The sequence below is a fragment of the Toxotes jaculatrix genome, chromosome 10 (genome assembly GCF_017976425.1).
Source record: "Toxotes jaculatrix isolate fToxJac2 chromosome 10, fToxJac2.pri, whole genome shotgun sequence".
Classification (NCBI taxonomy): Eukaryota; Metazoa; Chordata; class Actinopteri; family Toxotidae; genus Toxotes; species Toxotes jaculatrix.
This window is the reverse complement of record NC_054403.1, coordinates 24,248,417-24,270,474: the sequence shown is the minus strand read 5'-3', so window position 1 is coordinate 24,270,474 and position 22,058 is coordinate 24,248,417. Positions and strand designations below refer to the sequence as shown.

The following is a 22,058-nucleotide window of genomic DNA, read 5'->3' as shown; positions in this document are numbered from 1 at the left end:
GACTTCATTTTTACATCTTTTTAGGCATGTTGGACTCATGGGGGCAGCAGAGCACCAGTTTTGGCCAGATACATGAGAACTTGGAAAGCTTACATTTTAAGGGAACAAAAGGGTGATGCAGTGTTTTAAACTGTAGAAAGCTTAGTTGTAAATGGTAAATTGTACACACTGTGACTTGCATAGAAAGGGTCCGAATGGCTTCAGCTTTGTTCATTTAAAGCATGTGATGGTTTATTGATCTCAGGTACTTTGCCTCATGGGCATCTAATTATTTGGTGTCAGGCTTTAAATGCTAAACTGGCTGAACACTGAAGGCTAAACTCTTGACAAGAAAGATGAATCATATCCTTGGGCCTTAACTTGCTCCATGAAGTATAGGAGGCTCTAGATTATGCTCATGCATTTTTATCACTGGTAAACATTGCATATCTTGAAATCTAAACTTTTTATTTCTTGACAGATTTTTTTTCCCCACTTTTATTTTCCACATAAGTACAATGAGCAGTTGAGTTTATTAGGTACACCTAACTAAACGTGCTGCAGTCCTGCAATAAATCCTACCTTTACAATGGTTATGTTTGTTGGAACACCTGTCAGTATTATGTACTGAGGGGAGACTGGATAGAAATAAAATACTCACACATTAACAAAAAAAAAAAAACTGAGGGAGACTTTAAAGATTCTTGATCGAAATCTCAGCAGTTGCATAGTTTGCAAAATTACCTGATGTGATTTTTCTCAACACATGTAAAAAAAAAAATGGTAAATGACAGAATAGGAGTGACATTTTCTAGTCATTCATCAGTGATTTGATTTTTTTTTTCCCCCGTGAAAATTAACTGAAGGCAGCCAATAGCGTTAAAGGCATCTCTTGCACTCCCCCCTCACTCTCATGATAAATTGGGAGGCTGGCTTTGTGCGAGGAGTCTGACAGGAGAGGGGAAGCAGAGCCCAGCTGCAGAAAGATTTCCACCATTTCATCTCAGGAGAGCGGACAGCTCAAAGACCATGCACACACTTTCAGCAGGTTTGCTTTATCACTAACAACACACATTTGTGACTAACTGGAGGATTAAACCATGGGAGCAGATGGGAATTCTATAACATAGCCAAACTGGCTGGACAGCTGGATACCTGCTTGAACAATGGCTCTTATAGCTACAGCACATTTGTCTAACCCCTGAGAAGATCCAAGAGTCGGAAAAGAGCATTTTTGGAAGAGGTGAGGCGGTGGGTTGCTACCTAGCCCCATGCCTGCCCCCAGGAAATTTCTGGTGGCGTCCACCTCGCTGCCCCTGGCACTTGGCTGGGGCTGGAACCTGAGCTTGTACGTGGGGATGCTCCTTGGGCTCCTGATACTCATGATGCTTCTGCTCTGGATGCTCCTCAAGCAACTCAGGAACTCAGTGGCAAAATCCATACTGCAGCCTGTTCGCTCTTTCAGACAGCCTTGCCTTGAACAGAGATTTCAGCAAGTGTTGTGAAAAAAATGGGAACTATCTGCCAAAATGCAGGACTGGGAGATGTTGGAGTGCTTGTATGTGCCTTTTCAGATTCATGTAAGAAAATGACTTAGTGACTTATAAGCACTTAGAAAGTGCTTATATTCCCTCACAAAATAATAAAAACTCATGTACCTATTTATAGAAACCACTGTCTATTCTTTTAACAGCTTCATATGTTGCTCCAGTATTATCTTGCTCAGACAAACATGAAATAGGGAGTCTTATCTATGCTCTTTTGAGTAATTAAAAATACTGTTAGTATTGTGCAACAGCTATTTTTTTCATCTCTCAGATGAATTTACACAGCCAAGCTCAAACATCTAAATTGCTGAGTAAAAGCACAAGCCAAGATTAAATCTGCATCTCGATTCATGATGATTAAAGCAATGCATTCAGGAGGGCAATTTGCACTCCTCTCATCTCATTGGAGAATTGGCACGAAGGACATTGAGGATATGGCGTCGATGAAAAAAAAATGAAAGGACCTGTGTGCCACTTGGTTTCTCAACTCCTGTGTCCATGTCTGGGGATAATATAAATGAGGCTCTTGAGGCAAAAGGCTAATTTCAACTGCAAGAACCCACAGGCTTAATACTGTTTGATATTTCTCTGGTATTTACAAGCAGTTACATTACACAGGCAGGGGCATTTGTTGAACCTTGAAGGACTGCACGTTTTGTTCAGTGTGACCTGGTAAATCTAACTCTCCATGTGTTTTAGTTCTTCTTCAATCATCAGTCAGAGGTGGCCAGGCTGGGGTTGATTGAATAGTCTGAGAGGAATCAATAGCCTCTTAGCCCTGAGGGGAGCGTGGTAATTACACCTCGACAGTTGATTTCCTTATAGAGCAACACAATAACACAGAGACATAATACTTTTGAGTGATACCTCGGCATTGTTAATGTTACGCAAACGGTGTAAACACTGGCACGTTTCTGCAAGGAAAAAAACCCTGAGTTTTAGTCAAAACAATAAAATTAGTTGCATATGTTTTTTTTTTGTGTGTTTTAGGTAATACACTTAATCAATTCATTTGAAGACATCCTTTTTGTTTGTGCGTTTGTTTTGGGTGTTTTTTTGCAAACAGTTAGCTTAAAAGATTGATACTACTCTGTGCCCATTCAATATGAGGCTGCGGACAGCAGCCCAGTTAGCTTAGCATAAAGACTGAAAACAGATGGAAAGAGCTAGCATGGCTTTGTCCAAAGGTAACAAAGTCCAACTAGCAGGTAGGTTTGATACCAGCTGTAGCATCTGGTATGAATCAGGATTGAATATATAAAAATACAATTTAAAAACTCTAAACTAGCTGTACTGAGCTACTCCTATAAATGTTTTCTCTTTTAATAGTCTGTCTGAAAATCTATTGCCTGTGGTGAACCTGTTGATTCTACCTCAACAGTTCTGCACACAGGTTATATACCTATGACCTAAACATGAAAAGAGTCACAACAGATCCCTTTGCATTTTAGGTCTAAGTCTAAGGTCTGAGTTTCCTCTGGAGGCTGTGGAGAATAAAGAAAAGATCCTGATGGGATGTGGTGAGTTTTTTTTTGTTTTGTTTTGTTTTGTTTTTAATGTGTGAGACTAGTAGAGATGAGCTTGGAGATACTAAAATATAAATCAAGGTAAACTATGCCTCTGAGCAAGAGAAGAAAATAAAATTTTATAGTCCAGGTCTTTTTCTTTTGGTGGCTGTTTCAAAGGTTTGGGGGAACGCACATTATACAGGGCATTAACTGTGAGGTAGGTAAATTAGCATTTTATGATAGAAATGTTTAGTTTCAAACTGTGTTCCCTGTTCCTTTGTGTTACAGTTGTGTATTGTGTGCAGCGTGATTTACTACACATCTGATATTTTTACTACTCCTACTAATCACATGTAAACCATAAATGTTTATTTTCTTCTCTTTCTCAGGGCAGCTTTGAACAGAGCGAGGCTAGCTGTTTCCCCTTTGGTTCCAGTCTATGCTAAGCTAAGCTTATGTCCCTACCAGCTCCAATTAGTCACTGCCTATTGGCTGATACTGCGACCTAATTTTGTCATCAGCTGTGTTTTGACAGAAGGCATTCTGACTTTAGGCGTTGCTAATCTTAAAGTTAGCCTCCCATCTGAATGTGATGTCCATTCAAAATGGACACAACGGGGCCACTGTAGTTTCTTTTGTCAGTAAGAAACCATTCTGTCTTTCAGTCTGAAGCTACATGGTTGTTTTCATCAGAGCCATGGACAGTTACCCACTAGAAAAGGCTGTTGTTATTCTTAAATTGCCTAAAAAAATGATTTTCGTGGACACTCACAAAACGTCCATGAAGCCGGGTAATATTTGTGGAAATGGAGCCAGCGTTTGATAACACCTTCCCTCAGCGCAGAGGAAGATAGCAAACACACCCGATCAGTGGTGGCTGGGGAGGCCCTTTGATTGATGACCGAGCTTATTTTCCGTCAGTCAGCGCCTGCAAATCGAGCTGTCCACAGTTCTTTATATCAGGGTGTCCCTCAGCACTCTCCTCATGAATGAAAATCTCACACGATTCAGTTTTGGAACTGACAATTCAGGGATGATAGTGGGCAGCGAAAGCAGCCGTCAGCACTCTGCTGGTTCACTGACTTGGCTTATGTAATTATAAACCACTTGATAGCTGTTTCTGTCTTCACATGAAACAAACTTTGGAGATTAAAGGTTCACTCTTGACCTTGGAAACTGCAGTCGACAAAACAATCTCACCTCAAGGTCCATTGAGTAGCTGTTTGGGAGCTTTTGATCATATCACATGATTTTCCTTAGCAGACGAGGAGGAATTGTAGATGCTAGAATTTATTGCAGTTTCAGCGTACAGGCACTGGCAGTTAGCCCTTCGGCTGGGCTAAGCGGCTACATCCAGAGGCCTCCAGCTACCACCAGCGGCTGCAGTGCACGTGTTTGTTTGCCAATGTTCGGATAGGTTTTTGTGACAATATGGCTTGTTGTAGTGTAGACTGTACTAACCGACCGTCGAAGGAGTCTGTGTTGCAGTTTTTTCGGTAAGTAAATTTCTCACTATTTTACTTGGATGTTTGCACTAATTAGTATGTATTAGCATACATAGAGGACCGGAGCAGCTAATGTTAGGAACGCTGTTGCGGTGTGTTCCGTGCTCTCAGAGTCCGGTAATTGCGGGAATACTAGGCTACAATTTTACTTCGTCTCATTCATCTTTTTAAAAAGCCCGACATTGCATGGACAGAGCGGCTCCGTCAGTAAGCGGCTGCTGTTGTTTGTGTGCTGATGTAACTGTAAGTGGATAGGGGTTGAAGGCAGCGGCGAAAGCCAGTAGATATTAAATATTGCTCCGAGCTAAGTGGGCGGGTTCTCGGCCGGCTGACCCGTAGAGTAACCGCTTCTCCGCCAAATATGGAAAGTGCATTCCCACTAAAATCCAAGATGGCGCAGCCCATGGTTTGGTCACAAAACCGACTCCCCGAAACCAATGGGTGACGTCACGGGTGCTACGTCCATGTCTTATACTGTCTATGGTGCTCACCAGTAAATGTTAGCATGCTAACACGCTAAACTAAGATGGTGAACATTGTAAATATTATTCCTGCTTAACATAAGCATGTTATGTTGTCACTGTGTAAATCTGTTTTCAAGTCTACTGTCAGTTACAGAGCAATCTGTAATGGAAATAATTGTTGTGCTACAGGTATCAGCTTAATCAAACTTAAGTTTTTGACAAATGATTTGACAAATGAACAGTTAAACCAAATATAATAATCATTGTTTAGCTTTTTGCTTGCTGTTATATCAAGGACACACTACTAGAAGTGGAAGGAAGAATAGATATTTGGATAGGGGGAAGCAGGTGCACACATTATCCCAAGTACTTCACCTGAAGCTTGATTAAAGTCTTGATCAAAATTCCTATTCAAGCTTTTATAGATTTGTGATCTTTAATATCCAGAGCATTATGTGATCCATTCAGCATGACTAAAAGACTGCTCAATTATGTGGGAAAAATATCTCCATTTAATCTGATAAGTTTGTTATTCGCTGCTAGTATGTTCGTTTATTTGCGATTAAAGGAAATTGGCTCCACGTCAGTCTGGGAGGCTATGAGATGAACCTGCGAGTTTCCGTAACTGAATCACCTCTGAGATGGCGTTCACACTCTCATCCTCTCTCACAAGTGCTCACTTTAATTAAGGTTTGCAGGGATGAGGATAGCAATGATGATATGCGAGCTGCACCTCGGCGCTCTGCTCTGCTGATCCCTTCGCTCCTATCAGGCATCAAGCATCTCCTGTTTGTCTCCTGTTTGCCATAACACACATTTACCTCTGATTAACTTCACTGGAAAACATGTTGTCCTCAGAAATGTAGAGCATGGAGCATAAAATGAACACTGTAGGGAGCAAAAGCGAAGGGGCCCCTAATTAAAAATTACATGTTAGATTAAGTCTAACTCCACAATGATTTATGTGTAAAGAAAGACTCTTTCTCTCACAGACTCCTTCATGACATTGAATTAATTATAGCCTGATATTATTAATTACATCAAGACATTTGCTCACAAAATGTCACTGACGCTAAGAAAGGAAAATTTGTACATTTATTACAGTACTATTTTGAGGTACGTGTAGGAAAATATTTTACTTGCTTTTAACAGTTCACATCTATAGATGCTTCATGTATAAAAATATATGAGGAGCTTTTAAATTATGATGCATTTTTATGAATGAATCAGTAATAATAATACAGTTACTCTAATTACTCTAGTTTTAATCAGCTGTAATTTAATGTGTGCAAAACACTGCTGGAAAATATATATTTGAAAAATGAAATCCACCAACTATAACAATTATTTGGTGTCTCCTGAACCCTGGGGTGGAGATCCGTGTAACCCTTGTCACTTTTTTGAAGGTCACACAAAGGCGACTGGACACATGAGGTCACGAGCTCCTGTTTGACTGACAGTGAGTGAAAGATAACACTGCATGTGGATGAGGAAGTGTTTCCTGTCAGCTTTCCCTTTTGACGCTGCAGCGTCCAGAAGCTTCTACCTGAGCCAGAGATCACCTGTGAGGAGAACAAAGACACACACCTGGTGGTAAGAACGAACTAGTTTATTATTACTATTACTATTACTCATTTTTCTGTATTGATTCTGAATTTAAACAATTACATAATAAGGTGGTCGATTTTGATTTTGATTTCGATTTTTTAATCGGTGACACTTTCTTTACGTTTACGACGCTTGTCTTCCATCAGCAAAAACGATGGTGAGTATTTTCTTTCACTGTTTCATTTTCTGTTAAATCAAATGTCCTCAAAATAGGGTAAATGTTGCGAGATCTGCCTTTCTGTATTGCACAAAATAGTAGTAAAAATTAAGACCTGTGTTTTTTTAGCCACAGCACCAGAACTAACCTATGTTTGTGCAATGAAGTGTGTCTCGAGTCTTGAAAGGTCACTGCCTTTTCAAGCCACAGTGAAGCCTGCACTGCATGATCAGTCTTAAACAATGCACATCACAAATAGCTGTCAGCACAAGCCCTTGATTTGCATGAAACCCTAAGCTTCTATTTTTCATAAATGTAACCGAATTCTCATTAAACTGAATCCTCATTTTTCATCTTTCTGCTTTGCGCTTGCTGTGAAGACTTGATGTGTACAGATACTCTGACTCTCAGATGGTCACTAATTCACAGAAAGGACTTTTTGAGAAGAAGCACTCATTAGTAAAACATTAGTGCAACTCGTGCAGTACACTCCCAGTGGCAGGAAAAGAGAAGGAGCAGCTTCACTTGATATCCTTGATTTGATTTTATCCTCTCCAGCTTGTTGAGAGACCTCAGACTGTCTGATGAGGATAAGTTGATTTAAGGAGTAAAGCGATGGCAAGAACTCAGTTTCAGCTGATGACGGTGGTCTAATTTGTACCATATTGTATTACCATGTGCATGGAAACCCTACAGGTACTAGTGTCTATTGTATCCCCACCGGGTTACAATTTCATCAAAGGACAGCTGGGAGACAATGCTCCCTGATGGCACGCTGAATGCTGTACTTTTTGAAAAGTTGAAAAAAGAAAATAAAAAAAGAGAGAACAACACTGGCTTTAAATAGTGATCTAAGATGCCTCCATTCATCCATATTAGGTCCACCTCACATTTGTTGATTAGTGCTACTTTAAAGAAACTGCTGACTGTGAGAGTCAAGAAAACAAGCTTTGTTATTATTGTAGAAAGAACACAATTTTGACCAGCTGCAATAATCTATATTAAATAAACAACATGTACTGTTGAAAAAATGTTGTGTTTGTCTGTAAAGAGAGACCATGGTGTCAAATTTAAACTCAGTTTCATGATGCATGCAGGCCACATCAAGGTTAGCATCCAGTAAGAGGTTGTTCTTTTAGGTACATCATAACACACACGCAAGCTAGTCTGAGTTTGAAAACAAATGATCAACAAAAGAAATAATAAACAGAAAATTTGACTGAGAGGCAGGGGAGACAATATTCTTTCACTTCTCCCACCTGCGTAGTTTCAAACAAGGCAACAGCTGGGACAGATGTTTTATTGCTTTTTCTTCAAATGACATTTCCCCTGGAGAACAATCCGAGCACCAACAAGTGAGACACAGCACATTTTTTAAATTATCGACATGACTCAAAGCAGCAGCCAGACTTGATATAGATAATACTTAAGATACTTGCCTCAGAGTTCGAATAGACAATATTTAAACCCAGGTGGGTTTTGATGGCCTAGAGTAATATTTTTATAGTGCAGCTGCCAAACAGTCATTTGCAGCAATTTTCAGTATCTGTACATTTTTTATGCCCAAAAATATGAAACATTTTCAGTATTTCCACGGGAGTTTTAGTCTTATTAGGGAGGGGAATTGCTTGAAATGTCTTGGACCATTGCAAAGCACCTAAACTCTCAGCGGAAATGGCATTTTCATTATTTAAGTGTGCCTAATTTACTGCTTGTAAGCTGAGAATTAATTTGCAAATCATATAATTCAAGTTCAACAAAAATAACACGTATTGCATTGTTTTGCTTTTGATGTCATGTGGAAGAAACATCAACAGTGAAAGTCGTGCACATAAGAAAACAGCATGTTGAAAGACAACATTGAGAAAAGAGTGTTTGTATATGTGTTTGTTATTTACCTAACTGTGTTGCTCTCTTCCCACAGGAGTACAGAGGCAGCGTGAGACCATTCGTCAACTTCAACGCCAAACACGATGCAGAGATCCTCCATAAAGCCATGAAAGGAATTGGTCAGTTTGCTCAAAATGATCTCCCTTCTCCTCCGCTTCGCTGTTTACTTTTCCCACTCTCACTCAGCATTTTATTCAACTGTAATCTACTATGTTAAACAATATTTCATGTAGGAAAGATGAACATATTTCCTGAAAACTAAATCCTGTGCACAGTGGAAAATTATTTTCAAGTGTTTATTGCTTTGTTTGGTGGACAGATGGCTGTGAGATGCCAGGTGTGCCTTCACCTTCTGAAGGGCTCATTTTAATACATCATCTAAGCTGTGGGAGTTGCATATAATATACTCACTCCCCAACACCCTCAACAATATTGTCACTTGATCCCACATTTAAAATACAGTAGGTTTGTTTGCCCGCAAGAGACAGTTGTGCCTTATTCATGTGTCACTGATAAATGCAGTAAATGTTATGCAATATTTTTACCATGAAATTTAATGTTTGTTTTGCTTCTCTCTAAAACCATTACAACAATAAAACACAGTAATGACAAAATGATGTGCAAACCACAGGCACATGAAAATAATTGTGCTTTCCCAGTGTGTTTGGTCTAATTAGGAGAGAACTGAGTTTCACCAAGAATGAAACTTAAATTTAACTACACTTCCAAACATACGTCACAGTACTAAGTTTTTTCCACAGTAATGAGCACTCGCTGTGTCACCACCGAACATGGAGACAAACAAAAACTAAAATGTTCTGTAATATGATGGCAGAGGATGGGCCAGTGAACAATCTGAAATAATTATTATAATTGGAAATTTGAGCAAATAAAATTGTGATAAAGTGACAATGTAGGGGATATATACAGATACATGTGAGGGTTAATTTGGTCTTTTATGTCTCCAGTTCAGGCCCATTCTTCCAAAATTGAATTTTTATTCATGTTATCAATATAATTTAATGTATTGATCAACTCCAAGCAGCTTTTAATTTACACTTCAGTTATGTCACGCCATGTTCAGACAGCCAATAGCACTGTGTGAAGACGTACAGCCTCCTTCTTCATTTCAGTGAGACCTCTGTGCAGAGCAGGCACCCAAGCTTAACTTTTGCTATTGCTATTGTCAGTCTGATTAATTTTTCAGGTTCACAGTTTCTTACTTCTATCTTAAAAGAATGCTTACAAGCCAATATGTACATATAAACTACACTCCTCCTGTCCATACTGGCCATGAATAGGTCCATTGTGAATTTAATTTAAGTTTAAAGCCTTCAGATTCAGATTGCTCCTCATATAACCCAGGGATTATTCTCTTATCTCCTTCCAGACCTCCCAAATTTGAATACCACAGTGATTAAATAACATTTCAATTCAAATCTGGATGCGGTTAAACAAGCATGTCAACATGAGCTCTTCTGCCCCCCTGATGCCAGTTTATACATACGTGCTTTTCTAAATGTGACTGTGGGAGACATACTTGGAGCACAATCCTGCAAAAGCTAAATATTAACTTCTGTTAACCAAGAGGGCATTTGCAAGAGATTAATCATTTTAATATTTTTACAGTATAAGCATTTTGTGTCGTGCAATTTTAAACTGTTCAGCTTAATTTGAATTATTTTTTTAATAGTTCGACCTTTGGCCCCATTTTCTTTTCTCAGGTGATCTAATTTTAATTGCAGAGAAACAAATCTGGAAAAGTGCACTGAGGTGCACTACAGGCATATTACAACTGATGCTTCCCCTGCTACATATTACTCCACTAATCATCACCCCCCCCTCCACCCCCTTTATTTCTGCTCTTTCTTTCGGTGAGTTTAGTTTAGTTCTCTCACAATAAGAGTAAGCAGGAAATATCTACTTATAACAATTTAAAAAAGTAAAAGGGAGGAGAAGAGTGATGACCCATGCATGGACCACCACCATGAGCCATACTATGGACCTCTGTCCATAGTATGGCTGTCATTACAGATAAGCAGGGCTTTGTGCCATAATTACCTGGGAAAAATTGAACATTTAGATCCCTCAGTGAAGATACCATGTGCTGCTCTTCAGCTTGTTTGTCCATCTAAGCTGTTCTCTCTGAGGTGCTGGTGCCTTTCAGGAGGTATTGATTATAAGAGCATCGGCCTCATCAATGCTCTTAAATCTTGATCTCCTGCTTCAAAGGGTCAGCTCTTCAAATGGGAGGATATTGCAAGCTGTCAATTATTCTCTGTCAGATTTTGCTAGGGAGAAGGCTCCTGCTGAATGTTGGTTATCAACAGAATACTGCTTCATTAGCCCTTTGTTTATGAAAAACTGAAGAATTTTGAATAAAAAGCAGATTTTTGTCTTCATCCACGTTCCAGAGAATGTGTGCTGTCATGATTTTGTGAAGCTCACAGAGCAGTTTCCCGTGTGGGACTGTATTTAACGCCTCTTTGATTTCTGGTCCAGGTACGGATGAAGACACCATCCTCATGGTCCTGGCAGCACGCAGCAATGACCAACGCCAGGAAATTAAGGCAGCGTACAAAAAGGCCTATGGAAAGGTAACGCGAGCCACAAGGAATTAAACCGAGAGCTGATCACAACCAGCAGTCACACTGATGAATGGTTACAGGTCATATCAGCATCTGTGTCCTCCACACTCACCAACATGAACCTGAATGACACTCAGTCTAACAGCATTTGGGGTTAGACTTATTGGGGCCGCAATCCCTAGTTTGGGAACCACTGGACCACACTAACTGTGTATTAGTTAGCTAAAACTAGCTTCAACTCGAGCAGCTACAACAGTGAAATGACACTTTAACATTGTTCCGTCATTATTTAAAATGTAATATTGTAAAATATAATAATATATCACTCACAGGTGCCATTTGTCTGCAGAATGAACAGAGGCAGGAAGAACAATTTCCTACAGTCTCTGTGGACCAGAGCGAAGTGTAGTTAGTTACAAGCTGCAGGCATTTTACTGTCCCCTGCCCTTACTGTTCAATCACACTGTCATGTTATTTTATGACCACCTGTGGATTGAAAGCAGCAAGTTAATTTGCTTTCTGTGGATGTTACTGAAAAGCATTCTGGCAAATGTAATTGCCGCCTGAAGTATAAATAGATGATGCAGGTTGAGAGATAAAAGGCACATCAGAAAATCAGAATGTAGTCCCTGGAACATTTCTGAATATCACTGTGGTTTATCAAAATGAGCCTCAGAATGAGCCTATTTGTTTTTATCACTCTTTCAATGCGCTTTTATTACACGTCATAAAATGTAATAATTGCAAGAAACACATCCTTAAACTACTTATTTGCAATAAAATATGAAACCAGAACTGGTGCCGGAAAGTAAAGACAAACACTCATATCCAACAGTGTAACAGTCATGTCTCTCAGGAGCGCATTCTCCGGCTTCTCTGTTCACAGTCTCTTTTCATTTTCTATAACCTGCAGTGGGTCTGTTCTGCTCTGTAATGCACCTTTTGACAAGCCTTTCATGGGAATTTGACTTGACTGGCTTTTAACAGATGTGAAAAATTAAACAGGAAAATTGAAAACAGATTGTTATGTGAAAAGATAGATGGGTTATGTAATGTGGAAATAAGAGGATTTTCTGTTCTTGTCCTGGGTAGCTAAAGAGAAGATTGTTGGACCGGTCTGTATATTTAGAAGCAGTGGCCAAGCACAGTAGATCACAGGATCCCTTGGGTGCTTTGTGTACACAAATACACACACAAACAAGTACGCAAACACAATCAAATAACAAAGAAAAATGCTATTACTCACTCTTTTCATCATCATCATTCAGGTCGCACTTCCAGCAGGGCCCAAATATGTGACTCATTGCAAACAGAAATCAATTTAGATGAAACCGTCTGTTCTTTAAACTCTATGTTTTGTTTGATTAGTTGGTAGTTTTGAGAAATATTGCACAGTTTCTGCAGGTTATCTGCTCTTATGGTTATCTTCATTCGTCTGAAAATGTCAGCAGCGCTGTGTAATGTTACAAATGCTCTCCTCTCTTTGACATTGAGGAACCTGAGAGTTCCCATTTTCACGCTTATTTGTTGTCATTTTTAGTCAGTTTATGCAAACTTTGCATCTCATGTTGCAAAACAAGTAAACTTTCGCCTGTCAGAGTTGTCTCCTTTTCCTGTCAATACGCATACATGACATTGTTATTTTCATTAGATTCGTTATTGCTCATGAATTTTAAAGGCTTTAAATATGAACCTACTCTATGCAAACACAATTACTGTTGTTTTTGTTCCTCTTGTCATTAATCGTTGTTTGACCGCAGGACTTGGTTAGTGCACTAAAATCAGAGCTCGGTGGGCTGTTTGAGAGTCTGATTGTGGCCTTGATGACCCCGTCTGTCTTGTATGATGCCTCTCAACTGCACAAGGCTCTCAAGGTAACTAATGAAAGTTTCCTCAACTGCTTCACTTAATCCATAATGCAAATGAGTAGAAACCCTCAGACGATACAGTTTATTCACTTTTTTTTGTGGTGTTTTTGTACAGACATTGCAATATTTAATGATGAAACATTCAGATGAGCAATAGATCTTTCTCATAGCAGAAATTTCAATTTGTCATAGCTGTAGAAACACATGTGAGCTAATAACAGTGATGAAGGCTCCCTTCTATTTAAACCTTGCCAGTAAACCAGCAGGCACTATACCAGAGCCCCGGCACTGGAACACAGAAATGGAGCACAGCCATCAATGGTGCTATTAGTTAAACCTGTGATTGACAAGTTTAAATGTCTGCCATGAGAAAGGTCTGTTTCATGTTGATATGCCATTTAAAAGATGTCCAAATGGTTTATTGTCATTTATTGTAAAACCACTAGAAAGTGGGATCTGTAGAAAACTCCTGCCAAGCTTCCTAGCCTCTCCTCCAGTGGTTCCACTGTGATTTCGGTTTTCTTATAACAATTCTGTCCTCAGTCTCTCTTAAAAAACAAAAATGGACGTCTGCAACTAAACAGTAAGATGGCTGAAGTTTCACTATAAATTATTTTTTTTAAATTGACAATGACTCAAATATTATATGTTTAATGTGAAATGAGAATTATCACTGAACTATGAAGCTCTAATCTTTTTAGGTCATAGTTTTGGGGGTTTAGCTTGCAAATTTACGGTATGATTCAGTGTGACCACTCTCATCAATCTCTCACCAACAGGCAGTGGTTTTCAGCAAAAGAATAAATAAATAAAAAACTCTGAGAAACCCACTTTAAGCTGCCTGTCCAGCACCAAATGGCAGACAGACAAAGCACAGAGCCTAAAGTAAAGGGAATATTGGACTTAAATTTCCCAGGTGTCCAGTAACATGGCTCCAAATGACTGCTAATTTTGCTAATGTCTGCTGGATGTGTAAGTAAGAAGTCACTTACAAACATTTTAGCCACAACAGCTTTATAAGGTGATACTATGTCAGGTTTCAGGTTTGTCAGCTTTATGTGGCCGAAATAATCCTATAACACAGTTTATAATATGAGGACTTCATCATTTTGCAGACCACAAAAGGATTATTTGATGTTCTAGCATTCAAAGAGCGACTTATTTGATTTTGACAGCTTGCAAAAGATTAAGGCAATTCTCACTGTTGAAAACTGAGAACAAAGGCAAGGACACAAACCAATTAATAAGATTCATATTATTACAAAACCAATAAAGAGGTCTTTTGTTGTTCTTTTTGACTTTAGGATCAAAACAAGATGTTTTGATGTCTCACAACTTTACTTACAGCAATTTAAAGAAACATATTTCTTGCTTTATGAACAAACTCAGCCTACACTACAAAGTATTGGATTGTTATATTCATTATCAGATTGAATATTACAGAATAGATGACCTCCTCCAACCTGCTTTACCATGTGACCAAGATGCTCAATACAGTACATGTTCTCCATAATGAAAATCATCTTTCATATGGTGTCATTTTCATAAACTGTTTCTCTTTGTATTTGCCTCAAATCTGTTTAGGGTCAAAGGTTAAGGATGTTTTTCATTAGTGCTACTGTGAATATACAACCCAACCTCACGGTTTTTGGGCAGCTGGGACAAATGGGACCACTTTTCAGTTCTCGGTAACACAGAGGAGGCAGCTTTGAGTATTATATTTTTCTTCAGATCCATCTTGTGCACCTCTCATGTGGATCAAACCAATGTCAGATCAAATTTGAGCTATTACATGATTTTATTTTGAGGTGTCACATACTCGCTTCTCGTCCTTTTTTGTCACATAAGGCTCATAAGGTTTGGAGAAAAAAGAGTTTCACAGAGTCCTGAATCGTCTTAAAAGTTGCAGTGGAACTTTTTTTCTTTCTTTCTTTCTTTTTTTTTTTGTTCTCATTATTCTTTAAACACGTTCACATTTGCATTACCAGTGCAAATGAAATGTTCAATCAAAGTGAAGGCAAAGCATTTAGGACTTGGCCTCGACGTTCCCATCACAGCCACTGTTCCATTTGTTTGGTATGTCAGACATTTTTTGCTGAAGGTTAATTACAGAAAAGAGAAGAGAACCTCAAAGCTAATTCTCTGTAGTACCGAATCCATTCATTCCTCAATCACATACCTCCTCAATGTGCTGTGCTCACAAACTGTACTTCTTTTTTTTACCGTTTTCTTTAAGCATATTGCTCTTATTTTGTTTGTGATCATATTGCTCTTTACAAACCATGATATGGGATAAAATAGAGCACACTGCCACAAAAATCCATTCTGTTTCATATTGAATTCATCCACATACTGTGTGTGGTTCCCAGGGCGCCGGGACTGATGACGACGTGCTGATTGAGATCCTGGCCTCCAGGACTGGCGAACAAATTAAAGAAATCACCAAAGTGTACAAGAAAGGTGACTTACTCATATGTAAAACAGAACGGCAAAGGCTGATCTGATGAAAGGCACATTAACTGTGACTGTTACTGGTGAAATGTTTTTAATTGCTGTTTAATTGCTAGAAAGACACATAGAAGTGTTTTCTGATATGTGTTAAACAAATGAGGCTCATTTTGAGGCTTTTGCTGAAACAACTAATGCCAAGTTTTTCTTGGGAGGGCAGTGTTTACCTGAATAGATTTGTAGAATTATTGTTTGTGATTATGTTAATTGGTGCAATTAAACTGATTTGTTGATACTTATAGCATTTCAGATTTTCACTTCAGAAATCAGGGAAAAAGTGAGAAATCCACATTTGAGATATTTTGTTAGCTTGTTTACCTGTGCATAGATTTCAAGCTCAGTAATTCTGAAAACAACCCGTGCTCAATAGGCTGTGTCCTTGTGGGCAGGAGTCTAAGACACTGAATATGTAAAAGTGCCGGGCCTCTTCCTCACCTTGGACTTATAATGTTCCTTTTGATATATTTGAGATTTTAAATCTAATCTCTACAGTATTTTGGAGGCACAGGACTTCTTTAAAGCCTATTTACAATATGAAGTGTGTTGCTTCACCCCCTGGTTTCCAACTATAATATCACAGAGTTCTGTCATATTATGAGTAATGAGTAATGAATACGCTGCACCTCTCTTAACACCTTTCATACTTAAATGTGTCACTACAAGAATGTCTCTAAAGTACCAGCTTAAATTGCAACAAACCACAATGGAAAACAGTATGTGACAACAGAGTCCCAAAGGGAAAGAGGCCAGTTCATTTGATCTAGACAAAAGAGAAGGCCACGCTGTCCATTAGCCAACTAATCAAATCTATGCTGTCGGAGACAGTCCTGCAAAACAGAGGCCGGCCCACTAGGGTCGATTGCAGCCATTAGTGACTGTGGTGAGCAAGAAGTGTAAGCAATCTTCTGTCCCTCTTCTCTTCTTTCCTCCAGAGTTTGGCGGCAAGCTGGAGAAAGATATCTGCGGTGACACCTCGGGGCACTATCAGAAACTACTGGTGATCTTACTCCAGGTAGAGAAGGGGGGCTGCCTGGAAAGACTTATGTTTCCTTTTCTGATAATGAGAACCTCTGGTGATGCCATTACACAGTCGTGAGGTCTAGGTATGGTCTGGGGAAGGGGAGGAGGGATGGGGATGACACCACAACACACCACAGCTGATTTCTCAAATGTGTTTTTGTTTCCAGAAGAAATGTAATCTTCGGTTTTCTGGGACACTTGGGGGATAATGTAATATTCAGAGGTTGCCTGGGTTGAGAGAGGCTCTGAGCTCACAGTGTTTCCATCCACATTGACCTACTTTTGCTTTCTGTCTGTCCACCTGTCGTCTGTCTTTCTACCTGTCTTTCTTGTTTGTCTGGTTGATGATTTCTCCGGCCGTTCAGGGGAGCAGGGAGGAAGGAGTAGATGAGAGCAAGATCGAGAAAGACGCTAAGGTAAGAAGCAAAAAGAGGAGCTTCATACATCTGGCATTGATGTCAGACATTTTCTAACAATTTTAACAAATAACCTGAAAGATCACCTTTAATTAAAGGAAATACCTTTTTAATCAACAATCCCTGTTACACTATAAACCCTATGTCACAAAGAGCATGTTACTATTTGTCCACTCCTCTCTGGTGTTACTCCGAGGAGCTTCAATACAAAACACGTGAAAATACGTGAAATGTCAGCATTTTTAAAATTGTCTATGTGTGATGACAAGGGTATTGTAATGTTTGGGAAGAATGGGGCTAATGGCAAATAAAATATGGTCTTTTTCCTTAACATAATCAGGAATACAGTGTTGTAATATACAGATTTAATATTTAGGTGATAGGGTTGAACATGGATGTAAATTCTATAGGAATCATGGGCTGGGCACTCCCCAGAAGTGTGATACAATATTTTCAGTGAGGTAATCTTTGAAATGTTTGTATGTAAGAACAGTGCCACCTTCCGTCTGAAACAGACTTTTTTCTTTCTTTCTTTTTTTTTTTTTTGCAAAGACTGAACTGGTGGCCCATAATGTCCCCTAGAAACCCATCCAGGCAGCTACAACAACAACATTAATGTCTTGAAAATATTGTGTGAACTGAAATTTTTAAAAAAATGCAACAACAAAAAAATGCAACATCCAACTGTTTTAAAATTTGAAAATGCAGGAAAAATCTACAGGTGGATGACCTTTGTGCTACATATCAGATTTACCTTAATTCCACTATCTTCTTTCAAATGTTAACGGGCTGAGGATTTGATCATGTTTCTGAGCCGCTCTCCAAAGTGCAGTGAAGCTAAAGGCCAAGGAGGCTTTGAGCGAGTCTTCTCTGAAGAACAGTCAATCGAATAAATTCATTAACCTTCAGGACTGGAACGTCTTGTTTCTTATGAACCATTCCACATTACTGATATTGAGCTGTGAATTGGGATCTAACATGAATAAACATTAAGTGGTCCTACATGTGTCTAAGTGTACCACACATGATCATGATTCCAGTCCTGCTTGACTCGTAACAACACTACTGTAGTGTGAAACTGTTCTGTGATCAAATTAGCAGAAGTAAGGAGTGCAGAATTCATTAAAAGAAGAAATGTGCCTCGTTGTATTTAATTTTATCAATATTAGTGTTGCATTAGTGCTGCGTGTGTGTATCTGCCTCTACAGGACTTGTATGCTGCTGGTGAAGGCAAGTTTGGCACAGATGAGGAGAAATTCATCGCAGTTCTTGGAAACAGGAGCTCAGAGCATCTGAGAAAAGGTGAGTTTGTTTGTGCCGGTGTATTTGGTTGTTGTGAATGTTGTTACTCATCTGCTGAGGAGCGCAAAATCAAGAGCTGCTAACAACATACCATCATCGTCCTCTCATGTTCACACTTCATTATTTCACCCAGATAATTCAGACAGATTCAAATGAATGTTTGAATGAGCAGCGTGAATAACAAATACACCAGTGAAAATATCTCAATACACAAAAATAAAATTAAAAATGGAAAGCAGAAATACCTTTACGTTTAAGAAAAGTGAGTTTGAAATGTGCAGCAAAGACCAAAAACCTGCCTACAGTGAACAACACAAGACTTACATAGAACTAGACAAAAAAGTTAGAGAGGAGTTTGTAGAGATTATTAAAGTTTGAAAAGCAACGACCCGGAGCTCAGCAGCAGACCTGAGGGCCCAAAGTCCGCACTGCAAAGAGAGGCCAGAGAGAAAAATGGCAAGACTTGTTCAAACTGGTTAGTGAGTCAGACACCTGAATTAACTCACTGAAAAATTAAAGTGGAGGGATTCGAGCAGCAAAAGAACATGTCACCTGGCTGGTGAGATGAAGCTAAAGTGGGAATGTGATCGACACAGAATATACATGTTATACAGTATAATACATAATACTATAGATCAATAAATACAAAATACAATGCAATAATACACAAAAATGCCAAAGTCATGTTAGTTTTCTGTTCAACAACATAACGAGTTGCTCTGACATCAAAACACACATGTTGAAAATGGCCCAACCTCTTTAACACTGAAGTGGGTTTATTCCACTGCTAAGACGACATTAAAGTGTCACTGTGGTTGTTTTGTTCTCTATAGTGTTTGATGCCTACAAGAAGCTCTCTGGCTGTGATATAGAGGACAGCATTAAAGGAGAGACCTCTGGGAATTTGGAGGACTTACTTCTAGCTGTTGGTAAGGCTGATGCTTTATCTAGATGATTCTTGTTTGATCATAAACAGGAGACAAAGAGAAGTGATGCTATTTTTTTTTTCTGATGTGAGCATTAAAATGAAAAACAGCAGAACATAACTCCTGATTAACATGACAAACATTCAGTTTTACACAGAAAATTGTCTCCCCCACAGTGAAATGTGCCAGGAGTGTCCCACAGTATTTTGCTGAAGGCCTGTATAAATCTATGAGGGTAGGTATCAGTGTCTCCTATGTGTGATTTTTCTTACGATAACATACGCCTTTTTCTCTAATGGTTATGAGTCCATGTGTAAGAGTCACACATGACATATAAAATTTTTGTTAGTGAGCTTTAAAGGTGCTGGTTGGTGGATAGTTTTAACATTTAGACAGAGCCAGGTCAGCTGTTTCCTGCTGTTTCTGATCTATTGCTTTATCACAGCAAATCATTCTAAGTAGCTTTACAGTATTTTTTATATTGGAGCTCGTCCTACAATAGCACAATACTGTATGAAATATTGTTGTGTCTCTGCATCCAAGAAAATAACTTCAGCACATGAGAGAAATAGAAAGAAAGGTACTTCATGCTCTAGTTGACTGAAGCTGGATGAAGATATGTTTAGTTCAGCTGCTGAATTTGTTTTTTTTTTGTTTAGCGCGCTGGGACTGATGACGACACCCTGATGAGGATAATGGTGTCGAGGAGCGAGGTGGACATGTTGGACATCAGAGCCAGCTTCAAAAAGATGTACGGAGAGTCTCTGTACACCACCATCCAGGTACTGCTCACTCAAACAGCCTTCCTTAATATTTCAGTATATTTCACTGTGTGGTTCTTAGTCTAATCCTTCAGAAGAAAAAAAAAACAGATGTGATGTGAGTCTCTTTGCATTTTTCTTCCTGCTGTTCTGCTAAACATACTCATCTATGCCTCTTTAGGCTTTTAAAGCACCAGATGGGTGTACTATAGTTATGCTGCCTGTGCGCCATTCATGTCAGTGAAGTGATATTGTGGAGTTTAGTGATTTGCTTTAAATGCTTTGTTCAGCGTGATGAGACGAATTCATCTATTCTCCTGGGGCCAGATGTTTCCACAGAGAGGAGTTATTGCCATTCTGCAATGGAAAATTCTAAATGGCCAATACTGAATAGATAAATAGAACCTTTAAATAGATGCAGTAAAATATTCTAATGGACCAAAACATATATATGTTTTACAGTTTGAGTAGAATACATATTTATTTTATTATAGCAATTACTACTTCAAAATGCAATGCAACAAAATGAAAGTATTTATATTTAATGATGGTATTTTTCCAGGTGACACCATTTCATGATAGTATAGACTTTTCATGTTACTATACCATGTCTCACTGGCACTTTGAAATGGACTGGAGTCATTATTAATGTAACACATGCTTTTTCTGCTATAAGGACAGCTCATGTCATAGTTACTATAATTACCAGTTTACAACTTGCAGCTGAAGTAGTACTCACATCATCGTCCAAGCCATTGTTATGTCTGGGAAACTTGGATTTCAATGGCACTAAAGTAAAAGTGTCTATCTCTACTTTTACTTATCTTGAGTAGAAGATCTTCCACCACTGTTACGTTTAAGTCTTCACTTTTGTTACAATGGATAAATACAGTGCAATAAAAGTAATAATATGAAGTTAAAATAAAAAAAAAATATTTTTTTCAAAGCTAAAAGTCCAGGCTAACTGGCTAGGTAACTGACTGTGTTAAGCTAAGTAAAAGGATGAAGTTACCGGTATAAGTTTAGTTTGCCTTTGTTCTTGCACTAGCTATTGTATACACTTATGTAGCTCTGGCTAACATGAGTTAGATGGCTATGTTTTGGTAGCATTTGCTGTGCCTTCTGTGAGAGACTGGGAACACCGCTGCATGAGATTTAAAATGGCAATTACAATATAAGCAATTTGGAGAGTCTACCACTACAAGCAATTTTCAGTGTCTTGCTCAAGGAGACTTCAGCATTTGGAGAGGAGGAGCAGGAGATCCAACCACCCGAGCTACAGCTGCCCACATGTCATGAGAAGTGACAGTGTGATGTATAACTGTCACTTGACAAAAAAAAAAAAAAAAACTCGAAAATATAAAGAGGGTATTTTGAAATACTACTGGTAACAATGAAAAGGAAACTAAAATAAGTGGAAATAACTGAAGCAATTCTGATGTAAATATATAAAAGATGTAAAATTCTATAAAACTAATAAAATTCTTAATTATTTGTCTATTGATTTTGCAGGAGGACACAGATGGAGACTACCAGAAGGCTTTACTCTACCTCTGCGGTGGGAATGATTAATGTTGTTTTATGGTGTGTTGAGCAGCGCTGAACGATGAGCCACCATGATGCTGCGAGACAAAGCTACATGTGAGATGAGGTTATTGATCCATTGAGTTGTTTATTCTTTCTGACTTTAGCTTGTTATTGATTGAATTAGTGTGAATTACCCGACTGTCACTTTGACTTATGACATTATCTACTGCATGAACAGCATTTAGTGCATTCACTTAAAAGTTATTTTGTTTTTGTTTAGTGTCAGACATGATTTAAACCAAACAAACAGAAACAAAAACACTGTGTTTGGTAAGTGGAGAAAAATGTTAGCTGTGTTTGAAATGAAGGAATATTTGATTAATATGAAGTAAATGTGTTTGCCCATGTCATTTCCTGACAAATTTACACACAACATTAGCAGTTGTTTACCTTATTTGTGCACAGTGCTCACAGCATGTGTTAA

At 38.7% G+C, this 22,058-nt stretch overlaps 1 protein-coding gene across 1 annotated transcript; it reads left to right on the top strand.

The window, feature by feature from the left end:
• The first annotated feature begins 6,555 nt into the window (after positions 1–6,555).
• On the top strand, positions 6,556–21,619 carry anxa5a (annexin A5a). The gene is made up of 13 exons (XM_041048303.1): positions 6,556–6,596; positions 6,758–6,768; positions 8,693–8,777; positions 11,161–11,255; positions 13,007–13,120; positions 15,484–15,574; positions 16,555–16,634; positions 17,008–17,058; positions 18,267–18,360; positions 19,194–19,289; positions 19,463–19,521; positions 19,946–20,068; positions 21,560–21,619. Exons 2-13 carry the CDS (start codon positions 6,766–6,768, stop codon positions 21,617–21,619), a joined length of 951 nt encoding a protein of 316 aa, XP_040904237.1. The 5' UTR covers positions 6,556–6,596; positions 6,758–6,765.
• Positions 21,620–22,058: the final 439 nt, after the last annotated feature.